This window comes from Corvus brachyrhynchos, unplaced genomic scaffold (genome assembly GCF_000691975.1).
Source record: "Corvus brachyrhynchos isolate BGI_N302 unplaced genomic scaffold, ASM69197v1 scaffold309, whole genome shotgun sequence".
Lineage (NCBI taxonomy): Eukaryota > Metazoa > Chordata > Aves > Passeriformes > Corvidae > Corvus > Corvus brachyrhynchos.
Genome location: NW_008240227.1, coordinates 309,633 through 321,902, shown reverse-complemented (window position 1 = coordinate 321,902; position 12,270 = coordinate 309,633). Strand labels below are relative to the sequence as shown.

The window sequence follows — 12,270 nt, the reverse complement described above, 5'->3', positions numbered from 1 at the left end:
GGGGGCCCCGGGGGGGGATGGAGCCACGGTGGGGGCCGCGGGGAGCCCCCCGGACACCCTTTCCTCCGTGATTCCCGCCTGCTTCATCCCACTGAGGAGCAAACCCACGCCGGCGCCCTTTTCCCCACTCTATTCGCGATCATCCGGGTCTGGCAGGAGGAAAAGCCGGGCTTGACACTCAGAACAAGCCATATGTAGCAGCACCAGTCACAACTGTTGTTTGCTCATCGATCCAAGGGCTGGCGTGCCCAAAAGTTCCCTCCCGTTTATCCTGTTAATAATACCCGCGGGAGTATTCCCATCCCTGGAAGTGTCCAAGGCCAGGCTGGATGGGGCTTGGAGCAACCTGGTCTAGTGGAAGGCGTCCTTGCCCACGGCAGGGGCTTGGAACTTGCAAGAGCTTTAAGGTCCCTTCTGACCCCAGCCATTCTGGGATTCTATGATTCCGTGATTTTATGGTATTAATTAACACTAAAGCTGCTCTCAGTCCCCAGAACCCAGGCACAGAAACGTTCATCGATCACCCAAATCAGGAGGACGGAGCAGGCATTGATTCTGTTGCATCATTCCCTCGCTCGCTCCAACCCCACTCCGACTCCTGCTCTTCCCTTTGACTGCAGCCGTGTTCCAGGCCTTGGGGAGTGAGCAATTAATGGCATCAGCAACGCACCTCCCTTCCAGATGGCCAGCCTGGCTTTAACAGACATTTCTCCCTTTTTTCTTCTCCGCTCATGAAAAATGAGCGCCGATCCAAACCCCAATCCCGGCTTGGGGGAAATCATTTCATTTCCGAAATATAAAGACAATCTCAGCAGATTAAAATGATGGAACAGCTGTGAAGCGACAGAACAAAGTGGCAGAGGGAGGGGGAATCGGCCCATCTCCTCCCATCCCCCCCGTCCAAGGTAAAATTATGTCTTAAGCGGAAAACAGATTAAAAATAATGCATTTTTCTTGGATAATAATCCGGTCATCAGCTTGGCTGTGACTGATGCTCTTAGGGATTGGAACACACTTTTGGAGGTGACAAGAGGGGATTTGTCCTGGTGAAGGCTCTCCTGGTGGAGCAGAGCCCCCTGAGGGATGCCAGCAGTTCCCTCGAACTCATCCAAATGTGCAGACTGACACCAGGATGAAGGAGGTCCCTCCGAGGCGCCTCCGTTTGGCACAACTCCAGCGTCACCCACAGCGTCCCCCACCACGCAGGTGCCCCTGTGCCTGCTGCTCACCCCGAGCCGGCAGCTCAGGAGCCTCAACAGCTTTTTGAAGTGATGATTTTTGCTTTTCACACCAATCTGCAGGCCCCCCTAAGCACTTTCCCATGGAAAATCCATGGAAAATTAATTTTAACCCACAATGAGCTGCCACAGCCTGCTGAGAAATAGGCTGGGAGCCCCGGGCGCTCCGCAGATGTCCCGTTGCCAACAGCGTGGTCACGTTCCAGCTGTCAGTCTGGCTGAAAAGAGGGGCAGGGAGAAGGAAAAGCACCCCTGGTTGTGTCCTTGGGTGCTGGTCCGAGCCTCGTGTGGGCTCAGAGCAGATTTCGGATGTGGCTGGTCCTGGGAGCTTGGCTCACTCCGGATTTCGCCGTGAGCATCCATTAACAATAAGAGACTGGAAGTCAGGACCGATTTTTTCCGGCTGGGTTAGATGGGTCAGCTCCCACGGAGCCTCCCTGTCTGAGGAACTAAGAGCAAACAGCTCCTGATGAGCAGAAACACTTGGCCAAGGCAACTAGGTGCAAACAAGCCCGGCGTTCCCTGCAGCGCCTCGGATCCCGTCCCTCATGGCAGGGACGCTCCAGCTTGGGCTCGGCAGCCCAGGTGTTGTAGGGATGGAGCAAAAGGCAAAGGAAGAGGTCCCTACAGGTTTTGTAGGGACGGAGCAAAAGGCAATCACCTCCGGAGAGGTGTTGCAGCTCCCCCATCCCTTTGGCTTTTCCTGGAGAGGCCAGTGTCCCACCTGGAGGCAGAGCTGGGGGGATAATCAGACGGTGCAGTGAGCTGGTAAATGATGCTTCAAGGTGGTTGATTTCCCCATTTGCTTTTCCTTGGGCAGCTGAACCGTTCCTTATCCCTGAAATATATTCAAGTGAGGATGAGTCATCCTTCCTGCCAGGACTCTAACCTGCCGTAATGAGATGTAAATCCTTGCATGACCTATTATATTAGCTTATGCTATATCACACATCTCCATGGATTAGACGGGAGGGAGATGAGACGTCCCCCCCGTCGCAGCCTCAGACAAGACGGTGGAAGTTAAGAGGATCCTCTCTCAGCGTTGACACCTGATTTAAATTGGATGCAAGCAGTTCCCTCTGCCATGCTGAGAGGGATCATTCCAGCTCTTCTTCCCAGGTAACTGGCTCCAAAGGCGCAGTTACCACAACCAGGGTTTCATACGATGCTCCAGAGATCCCTGGAGGGGCCGCTCCTGGAGCGATCCCGTGGATGGAGCCGGGGAGGGGAAGGCTTGGTGACCTTGAGCTGCAGAGGCATGGCAATAAGGCCATCAGAAGGCAGGAGCCTGATCCTTGTCAGCCTGAAATCCAGGGAACGTGAAGGTTTAAACCTTTGAAGACCCCGAGTAGGTGAGGGAATCCTGGAAAGCCGCGCGTGTGTGCGCCGGAGCCGCGACGGGCAGGGAATGAGAAGGCGTTTCCAAAGAAAGCAGGCGGCCCGCTGCTGCCGGGGGAAGTCACGGCGGCACTTGGCAGCTGATTGTCACTTCTGGTGATGGGGACAGGCACCGCCACCTCAGGGACCGCCGCGCTCAGCTCTGACCGCGGGCGCAGCGGCAGAGGCCCCTCCGCTCTCCCCGCCTGCCGCCGTGGGTGCTCCAATGGGATGGGGACACGGATACCCTGCTGTGCCTCTCGGGCATGGGGATAAGGCACGGGGGCATCTACCCAGAGGGTCCCGCTGCTGGTATGGACCACCCAGGAGCTTGAGGGAAAATATCCTGAAGGTCTTGAGAAAAACATCCCTTCAGAGGGCAGTGGGATCCCTCCTGGGAGTTGCTCTACTGGGAGCGAAGTGCTGCCGTGCCACTAGCAGAGGGAATAAAGGAACTTTAGGATAAGGGTGTTGTAAATTACCGAGTGAAGTAACTTCTGGCATGTTCCTTGAACAGACCTCCAGAAACCCGGAATTTGCCTTGGCTGAGGAAGACGGGCTGCAGTGCAGCTGGTTATGGAAATAAAACCAAAGGTGCCTTTCCCTGACCTAGGGAGGCATTCCCAAGGAAAGCCTTCCCACTCCTATAGAACCAAGCCTTTAAATTCCCAAAAAATGACATCATCTCCGCAGGATGAAAAATCCCAGTGCACCGCTCCTCACCCTGAGGTGCCCTGGCAGAGCATCCCCTGGGATGGTCCCTGGGAAGGGAACCCAGGAGTGGGGATGCTGCTGGGGTGTCCCCCCAATTCCCTTGGAATCTCCTGCTCTCATCTTTGTGAGCACGGGACTGCCCAGACCCATTGCTGGGTTTTGGGAGGTTTGGGGTGGGAATGGCCCTGCCATACAGAGCATCCATCCATCCCAAGGGATGGGGTTTGGGCTGGGAATGGCCCTGCCATACAGAGCATCCATCCATCCCGAGGGATGGGATTTGGGCTGGGAATGGCCCTGTCATACAGAGCATCCATCCATCCCGAGGGATGCGGGTTTGGGCTGGGAATGGCCCTGTCGTACAGAGCATCCATCCTGAGGGAGGGGATTTGGGCTGGGAATGGCCCTGTCATACAGAGCATCCATCCATCCCGAGGGATGCGGGTTTGGGCTGGGAATGGCCCTGCCATACAGAGCATCCATCCTGAGGGATGGGATTTGGGCTGGGAATGGCCCTGCCATAGAGAGCATCCATCCATCCCAAGGGATGGGATTTGGGCTGGGAATGGCCCTGTCATAGAGAGCATCCATCCATCCCAAGGGATGGGATTTGGGCTGGGAATGGCCCTGTCACACGGCACATACAGCCCCTGTCCCAGGGGTTACAGAGGTTTCGGGGTGCCGTGGGTGCTTTGGCACAAGAGGAGGGGAAGCGGGTCACAGCAGGGAGCCGGGTGGCTGCAATTCCTGCCGGGAAGGGCGGTCTCTGCACCCAAGCAGTGACACAAATGCAGCCGGACAGACATACAGAGCATGTAAACAGGCACATGGGGAGCCATGTGCTGCTTCGTGCCGGTGGTGGAGAGCAAGCCCGGAGCAAAGGCACACGCCAGCCCCAACACACACACGGCCACACACACGCAGCATTCCCACGGGGGATCTTCCCAGCCTTGCCTTCATTTCCTGGAGTGCTCAGAAAGAGAAAAAAAAAAAAGCCAACAAAAAGGTGGGGGGAGAGAGAGAGAGAGAGAGAGGAGCTGAAGAGGTGAACGCCACGGAACGGTGATGGGAATGGCTTTGTACATCACGCTAAAAATAGTCCTTGTGATAAAGTCGATCGTGGAGGGGGAGGAGGTGCCGGCAGCGCACAGATGCCGGCGAGGGAGGCCAGGGGTTGGGAAGCCCGTGCTCCAAGGATGGAGCAGAAGGGGCGTAATTAGAGCTGGTAATTAGCCCCAAGCAGCACTGAGGGAACCAAGTAATTACAAGTGGGGGCTCATTGCACCCCCTCCTCTTGGGATGGAGGCTTTGCCATCCGGGGAAATGAGAAGCAAGCAGCTGCTGAAGCTGAAATCGGGTTCCTCTGAAGGGAGACCGGGATTTTTGGGTGTTCAGGGAGAGGAAGGCTCTCTGCGGGTACTGGGGAGAAGGCAGGCGGGATGTGGGGACACGGGGAAGAGCCAAAGCTCGTGGAAGGAGCCCTAACGGGGAAGAGAGAGGATCTCTGCTGGGAGCAGAGGGAGCCAGGGCCGGTGCTGGAAGCGACGCCTCGGCTCGGGAGCCCGTGTGGGGTGCAGGTGATGGGCAGGGATGGAAAAGCAAACGATGTGCGGCTTTGGAGACGGTCCTTTCACTCCCGGCAGCTTCCACACACCCAATCCCAGCTCTGCCCAGCCCTGTCCTGATCCGTGCGGGATACCAAGCTCCAGCCGGAGGAGCTGGGATCCCGCTCTGCGCTGTGGAGGGGAGAGGCAGGAGAGCTGCCAGAACGGAAAGCTGGATTTTCCAGCGCTTCTTAAAGCCGCGTGTCCCCGTTCCCTCCTCGGGCGGAGGCGCGGCGAGGGGTCCCTGTGCCACGGCACGGCCACGCCGCGGGGGCTGCGGGAACAACGCCCCGCACGCCGCTGCCGCCGGTGATTGACCACCGGAGTGTGAGCAGGACGGGAGCTGACACCGCTGGGCCCAGCGCCCACCTCGCTGCCCATGGGAGGAGGAAGAGGAGGAGGAGGAGGAAGGGGACGCGATGTGAGCCAGCACTCGGGAGCCCCGGGGTGCCGCTCAGCCTGTCCCCTCTGCCCACGCTGCCGCTGATGGAAAGGACCCCAAAATCCCTGGGGAGAAATCACCTAGAGGGATCCAGGATGAGCAGCAGCCTAAAGCGAGGGAGACCCAGTGGTAGCAGCGACCCTCTCAGAGCGGGGAAACTGAGGCACGGTGGTGGCAGGGGGGGGGGGGGAGGGGTAAACACCCTGATTTGCAGGGAGGAAGGCGATTTCTTCCCGCAGTTCTCTCTCAGCATCCTTCAACTACATCCCGGAGGACGTTGAGGCACCAAACACCAGCCGAGACCAGGCACAGTCTCAAAAACGTGAAGTGTGGTGCCATTTGGAGGAAAATCAAAGGTCCGAACGATTTTTGGGTGAGTTTTCCTCCCTTTTTCGACAGCTGGCCCAGCAGTAACCCAGGGCAAGGGGACAGGAAGGGGACACGGTGGGGGACAGGAGCAGACCTCTCCCTGCTGGCTCCCATCACGTGAAGGTTCTGGGTATTTCTGCCATTCCCAAAGCCGTTTCTTGCAGGCTTTGCCTGTAAATGACTTTAATCTTCATAAGCCCAAAAAGTAAAGCTGCTTATCCGGCTGGGCCCTGCCGGTGGGCTGGGAGGAACGGGGGGGATGTGGACTCGGGGAGCGGGGTGAGCCCGGGGGAGAGGAAACCCTACCGAGCCACATCACATCCCTCATCCCTGCCCTGTCCCCTCCGGCCATCCGGACGCGCCGAGCTCTCCGGGAAGGGGGTCAGCAGCACATCTCTCCTCTGCGCGCTCCACCCCCCCATCCCACACACCCCCGAGCTGTGCCCGTGTCCCAGCACCCCCCATTTTTCCCTTTAACCCCCCTCCAAGAGGAGTCTCGGTCTCAACCCTGGTCCAAAGCAGGCGGAGAGCTCCCGCCCGGGGCTTGCCAAGCAGGCAGCCGGCAGAGCCGATGCTCTGAGCATCGTTTAACGCTGAATAATTCCCTGGGGATGAAGGGAACTATTCTAAACCTGCCGTGCCAGACGCCACCTCCACCCAGCTCCCTCCAGGGATTCCACGGGGACAACTCCTTTGGGCTCGGGCCATGGGGGTCCTGCTGCACAGGTGGCTTCAGCCCCTTGGCTGAGACACGCAGGGAAGGCAGTAAGGTTCTTGAGGGCCAGCAATCAGCCCCAAACTGCATCCCCTGCCTGGTCTGAGCATCAGAAAGTAAAGCCTGGACTAGAGGGGAGCTTTGGCATCACTTGGCAATTTCACCGCTGTCACAGCTGTGCCAGTTCTCATAGGCAGGATGGAGCCAAGTGCTGCCCAAGCTACTCATCCCCACCGATTTGGGGACCCTGGGAGGAGGGAGGGGCCTGTCCCCCCTTCTTCCCCTGCCAGGGGGATCCCAGGACCCGCAGGGAGCAGCGCTGGCAACAGAGGGGGGCTGAGGCGGGATGTGCCGCGTCCGTATGGAATGGTTTTTTTATTACAGTTTTTTAATCTCACAGTCGGTAGCATTACATGAGAATAAAGCACTGGACAGGACTGGAAAAAAAGGCCTCTGGAGACAGCATGCAAACATTGCAACGAGTTTAAAGCAAAACAACCCAAAAAAAAAAGCGTCTGGCGGGGACGCGGCCGCGCTCTCCCGACCGGGCGGCGAGTCCAGCGTCTCCCCGTCAACCATCACTTCTGTCGCTGGGGGTTTCCTTTTCATGTGTCCATTTCATTGGTTTATTTATTATTATTCTCCTTTTAGCAACCTTCTTCTCTCTTTCTTTTTTTTTTTTTTTTTTTTTTTTTTTTTCTTCTTTTAATTACATTAAAAAATAAGATTCGTACTTTAGTAAAACGCCCAACGCTCAGCTGGGCCCTGCTTGAAATAATAAAAAAACAACAACAACAACAAAAAAACCCCCCCAAAACAATAAATGCCCCCCAAAACTGAGAAAACAACAAAAAAACACCCACAAAAATTAAAAAAAAAAAAAGAGCCTGGGAGACCAAAACAAAAAACAACCCCAAACCTAGAAAATAAAAATAAAAACTGACAGATTTGGAAGTTTGGAAGCAACCGGGGGAACTGGGGTGGGGGGGACACACCCCCGGGGCTCCCTCCTGGTGCCGGGGCGGGGCAGGGGGGCTGCCCACGCCCTGGTCCCCCCCAGTGTGGGTCCCCTCCGGCTGTGGGGGGGCAGAGCCCCCCCTCACAGGTAGAGCTCCTTCTCTTTGATATGCACTAGCTGTTCTCGGAGCTGGTGGAAGGACGGCCGGTGGCCGGGGTCCAGGGTCCAGCACTTCTTCATCACCTCGTAGACGACGGCCGGACAACCGTCCGGAGCATCCATCTTATAGCCCTTCTCCACGCGGGGCACCACGTCCTTCAGGGGCTGGGGGGATTCGGGATGTGAGGGAAGGGCTCCCCCCACAAACAGGGGCTCAGCTCGCCCCAAACCCAGCCCCGAGGGGGTGCTCATCACTTACAATTCTCGGATAAGGCACTCGCCCGAAGGAGTAGATTTCCCAGAGGAGGATCCCGAAGCTCCACACGTCCGACTTGGTGGAGAATTTCTGCAGGGAGGGAGGGAGGGAGGGAGGGGAGAGAAGCCCCGTGAGCGGGCTCAGGCAGGGATGGCAGGCAGCAGATCTCCCCCACCCTCAGGGCAGCTGGTTTTGGGGTCAGACAGTGGGAAGCGGCGCTCAAGCGCCATGTCTGCATGGAAAATTTGGGGCAGCCTGGAATGTTCCCCCCCTCCTGCGGCTTCCACCGTATCCATGCGCTCCAGGGCCCCCTCTGCTCCCCCACCTTTTCTCTAAGTGCTTCTGGCGCCGTCCACTTGACCGGCAGCTTCCCCGTGTCCTGCGTGGAGGAGGCTTCCTTGGTGAGCCCGAAATCGCTGACCTTGGCGATGTTGTCCTCCGAGACCAGCACGTTCCTTGCCGCCAGGTCCCGGTGCACGAAGTTGTTGGCTTCCAGGTACTCCATGGCTTCACACACATCTCTGGGAGGGGTGGGGAGCACAAGGGGGTTGGCAGGGCAGTCCCAAAATGCAGGTAGGGGTGGGCCAGGGTGGCGGGCATGGCTTTGCCCGGTACTTACAAGGAGAACTTGAGCAGGCAGTCTGCCCCGAGCACCGACCGCCCGCGCGACCGCAGGTAGTCTACTAGGCTGCCCTGGGCGCAGGGATGGAGAGAGAGATGGGGTCAGCAGGGGCAGCAGCCCACCTGCTGCCCTCCCTCATGGGGCAGGACCCTCCTTGCAAAGGGATGATGTCCCTTTAAGATGGGACAGGACCCGGGGGATGTCCCTCCCTCACGGGGAAGATGTCCCTTTACCATGGGGCAGGACCCGGGGAAATGTCCTTTCAAAGGAGGGGCAGGACACAAGGAATCCCCTCCCTCAGGGGCGGATCCAGGGATGCCAACCCTCCCTGGAAGCCAGGATGGGACAGCCACCTCCAAGCCCCACTGTGGCTCCAGGGAGATGCCACCCGAGTTGGGATGACCCCGCTGGTCTGCCAGGGTGAAGCCCCAGGACTGTGGGGGGGACAAGGGGACAGCGTGGGGGGGCAGGTGGCCGGGGCGGGGGTCTCACCTTGGCCATGTACTCGGTGACGATGTAAAGGCCACTCTTCTCCTCCACAATCACCCCCAGCAGCTGCACCAGGTTGCTGTGTCGGAGCTGCCTGCACGGCACAGGAGGGCTCAGGGCAGGGCTTTGGGGACAAGAGGGGCTCCCACGGTCCCCGTGGGGTATCAGGGAGCACCCCCCCAGCTCACAGGGACAGAGGTGCCCCCTCCCTCGCGCTGTGCCCCCGCTGGTGGTGACACTCACGTCATGACGGACGCCTCCGCCAGGAAGGCCTGCGCTGTGGCGTCGTTTTTAATGCACTTCACGGCGACTTTGTTCCCCCGGTAATCCCCCAGCATCACGTCTGCGGGCCAGGAGAGACGGGCACAGGAGGCACTGGGGAGCATCCCAGCCTCCTGGGGCCCCACCATCACCCTGGGGGAGGCTACAGAGAAGCCAACTCCCCCCCCACTTAGGGCCACCGCGGGCTGGGGACAGCGGGCTCACCTCCGAATTCCCCTTTGCCAATGATCTGTAGCAACTTGAGGTCCTTCATGTTGAGGGCCCAGCCGCCTGCACGGGGGACAAGGGGGAGTGAGGGGGTGCTGGGGGAGGTGCCCAGGGACCGGGGCCGGGGCACGGCCACTCACTGCGGGAGAACTCGTCCTGCGCTGCCACCGTCCCCTCCATCAGCTTCGGCTTGATGAGGCGGGTGCAGAGCCCGTCCGCGTCTGTGGTGTAATGCTGGGGGACACGGTGCGCGGGTCGGTGACAGCCTGGCCCGGGGGTCCCGCCAAGGCGGTGCCGGGCTCCGAGATCCCACCAGGTGGCAGCACCAGGCCACGGATGCGCCTGGTGGCGGCCGAGGGTCCCCGTCCCTCCTCCTGCCGGTCCCTCTGTCGCCTGCTCACCCCACCGCCGGCCCCAGGGGTCTGTCCCCAGCACCCCCACCCCAGGGGGTCAGCACAGAAGGTCCCAGCAGCTCCCAAGCTCCAGGCCTGCAGCCCCCACAAGCTCTGATGTCCCCGTTATGTCCCCCTGCTGGGGCTGGACAGAGAGGACAGCTGAGGCCTCACCTCCACCAGCTGCATGAGGTTCTCGAAGTAGACCTCCTCGTCGATGCTGAGCTTGCTGGAGGAGTAGATGATGCGGTAGTGCTCCACCTTGCCCTCGCAGCTGACACACAGGGTGTAGTCCCCGGGGTAGTTGGTGCTCTCCCGCACCAGGAACAGCCCCGTCTCGGGGGGGTAGAGCAGCCGCTCCGCCTGCTCCCGCGTGATCTTCCCGTGGAACCACCTGCAGCGGGGCAGGGAGCGGGGGAAGGGCTGGGGATGTGCTGGCTGGGCCCTCGTGGGGCTGCGTTTGGACGTGGAGCAGCTTTTGTCCCTGCCTGCACGGGGATGGCCTGTCCGAGCTCTGCCTTGCTGTCCCCACCCAGCCCACGACACAGCTCCTTCCACGGCATCCTGCTCCCCTCCTCCTGGCCCCGAACTGGGATTCAGCCCCTCTCACACTCCTAGGAGGTTCCACCCCTGGCTCCTCCAGGCTGGGAGTCACTGGCAGCTCTGGGATGCAGCAGGAACATCAAACCCATCCATCTCCCTTCCCTCCTGCACCCCATTCCAACCCTCCCTCTTCCTCCCAGAGCAATCTTTACAACCCCAGCTTTGGGTAAAAAAAAAACCCCCAATTTAAAACGCAACCCAACCAGGCATCACCCTGCAGGCAGCTCCCAAAACACTCAGAGCTCTCCCCAGCAGCAAATGCCAATCCCAAATTCACGCTGCTGGGAAGCCCGAGCCGCTGCCCCTTGTGCCTTCCGACCTCGCTGCGCCCTGTGAGGAACGTCCCTCCTGCTGGGACACAGCTCTGGCCACACGGGTGCTCCGGCCCAAGCCACCTCCCCCCACCCACCTCGGCAGAGTCCTGCTTGGATACTCACGGCATGAGGCTGAGCTTGATCCCAGCTTTGACCCCTTCCCGCTTCTGGACGTAGTTAGCGGGAATGATGCCCTCCCGGCCCACCTTGTTCTTCGCCTTGTACCAGTTGGGATCCTGTGGGGACAGTGCCACGTCACCACGAGCCCGTGGCCACTGGGCACGGCCGCATCCCACCCAAGGAGCCCAGGGTGGTGTCAGCGCTGCCCTGGGGGTTCCCCAGGCACCCCGGTACCCCCTTGCTGGCTGCAGGAAGGGTGGGATGAGCAGGGGATCGGGGTTGGTGCTGGGACCAGCAAACCCCAGTGCTGGTGGCCCCACAGGGCTCACTGTGATCCCTCTCCCAACCTGCCGGGCATCCTGGAGCCTCCCAAACCCACAGCCCTTCTTCTCCTGCCCCAGAGTGGAGCCCAGCACCGCTGCCTCTCCCATCCCTCCTCCACCTCCCGGGAGGCGCTTACATTTCAGAGAAACCTTAACTAACGAGGCCATGAATTAATTAACTGAACGTGTGGCCCGATTCCCGCCCAGTGGGACTGCCGGGACCAGGGGCTGCCGCCGGCCCGTGTCACGGGGTGCAGGGATGGCATCCCACGGAAATCCCGGCGCGGGGGGCGGCGGGGACACCTCACCTTGGTGACAGCGACAATGGTGAGGACGTCTCCTTTGCTGAAGGGCAGGTCCTGCTCGGCGGTACCGTGGAAGTTGTACTTGGCGATACATTCTGTACCGGACGGCCACACGGCCTGGCAGGGAACAGGGAATGCCATCAGAGCCTCGCACGGGGGTGTCACCCACCCCCAGCACACCCTGACCCTCAGGGGATCCCCACCCCCTCACAGCGGGTCCCTCCGATGCGAACCCAAGTGGGATCTATTTAAACCAAGTGTCCCCGGGTCCCTCCTGAGCGCTGGGGCCGCGTCTGGAGGGCTCCATCCCTGCCTCTCCTCAGCCAGAGCTCACCTGCATCCCTGACATCTTCTCAGGAGGTTGGGGCGCGAATCTCACAGGGGGGACGCGTCACTCGGTACCATGAGACCTGCGCGGGGGAGAGGACGGCTGAGAACGGGGTAGGAATGGGGTGTGAGGAGGATGCAGCGGGAGCAGCCCCCCACGAAGGACGTCTCGGGCCAGGTGAGCGTCTCTTCTCCCGCCAAGAACAGGTCCTGCCCGAGGTGCTGCTTCCAAAATACCCCCAGACTGAGGTGGAAGTGGGAGCTCCGGGCCTGCTCAGCCCCTGCAGTCAGGGGCGGGAGCAGCGCGGAGCGGCTCACCCGGATTAGGAGGCATTTGCACGGATACAGCTTCTTAAGGACGGAGTTTTGGAGTGCAGCATCTGCACCAAGGAAAAATCCAGCACGGTGTGGACAGCTGGAGATGCCCAGAGAAGGGAAGGGAATGGAGATGACC

At 59.9% G+C, this 12,270-nt stretch overlaps 1 protein-coding gene and 1 long non-coding RNA gene across 4 annotated transcripts; one reads left to right on the top strand and one right to left on the bottom strand.

The window, feature by feature from the left end:
• The first annotated feature begins 4,093 nt into the window (after positions 1-4,093).
• LOC108449343 lies at positions 4,094-7,279 on the top strand. Of its 3 annotated transcripts, none has more exons than XR_001865505.1 (3): positions 4,094-4,554; positions 5,615-5,748; positions 6,860-7,279. It is a non-coding gene; the product is annotated as an uncharacterized LOC108449343 (long non-coding RNA). The 3 variants fall into 3 exon arrangements; XR_001865506.1 differs by having other exon boundaries at positions 4,094-5,354; XR_001865504.1 differs by having other exon boundaries at positions 4,096-5,748.
• CSK (c-src tyrosine kinase) lies at positions 6,809-12,270 on the bottom strand. Its single transcript, XM_008641937.2, has 12 exons — positions 11,824-12,270; positions 11,493-11,606; positions 10,865-10,977; positions 9,999-10,218; positions 9,573-9,666; positions 9,430-9,495; positions 9,187-9,286; positions 8,947-9,037; positions 8,452-8,525; positions 8,158-8,353; positions 7,836-7,922; positions 6,809-7,741 (listed from the first exon to the last, which is right to left on the bottom strand). Exons 1-12 carry the CDS (start codon positions 11,836-11,838, stop codon positions 7,559-7,561), a joined length of 1,353 nt encoding a protein of 450 aa, XP_008640159.1. The 5' UTR covers positions 11,839-12,270; the 3' UTR covers positions 6,809-7,558.

What these genes read in the sequence shown, in the direction of transcription:
- CSK (XM_008641937.2), bottom strand. An exon ending in ACCTCATGCAGCTGGTGGAG is followed by an intron (nt 9,667 to 9,998) that starts GTGAGGCCTCAG and finishes CGTGTCCCCCAG; the next exon opens with CATTACACCACAGACGCGGA. An exon ending in TGCCTGCTCAAGTTCTCCTT is followed by an intron (nt 8,354 to 8,451) that starts GTAAGTACCGGG and finishes CACCCCTCCCAG; the next exon opens with AGATGTGTGTGAAGCCATGG.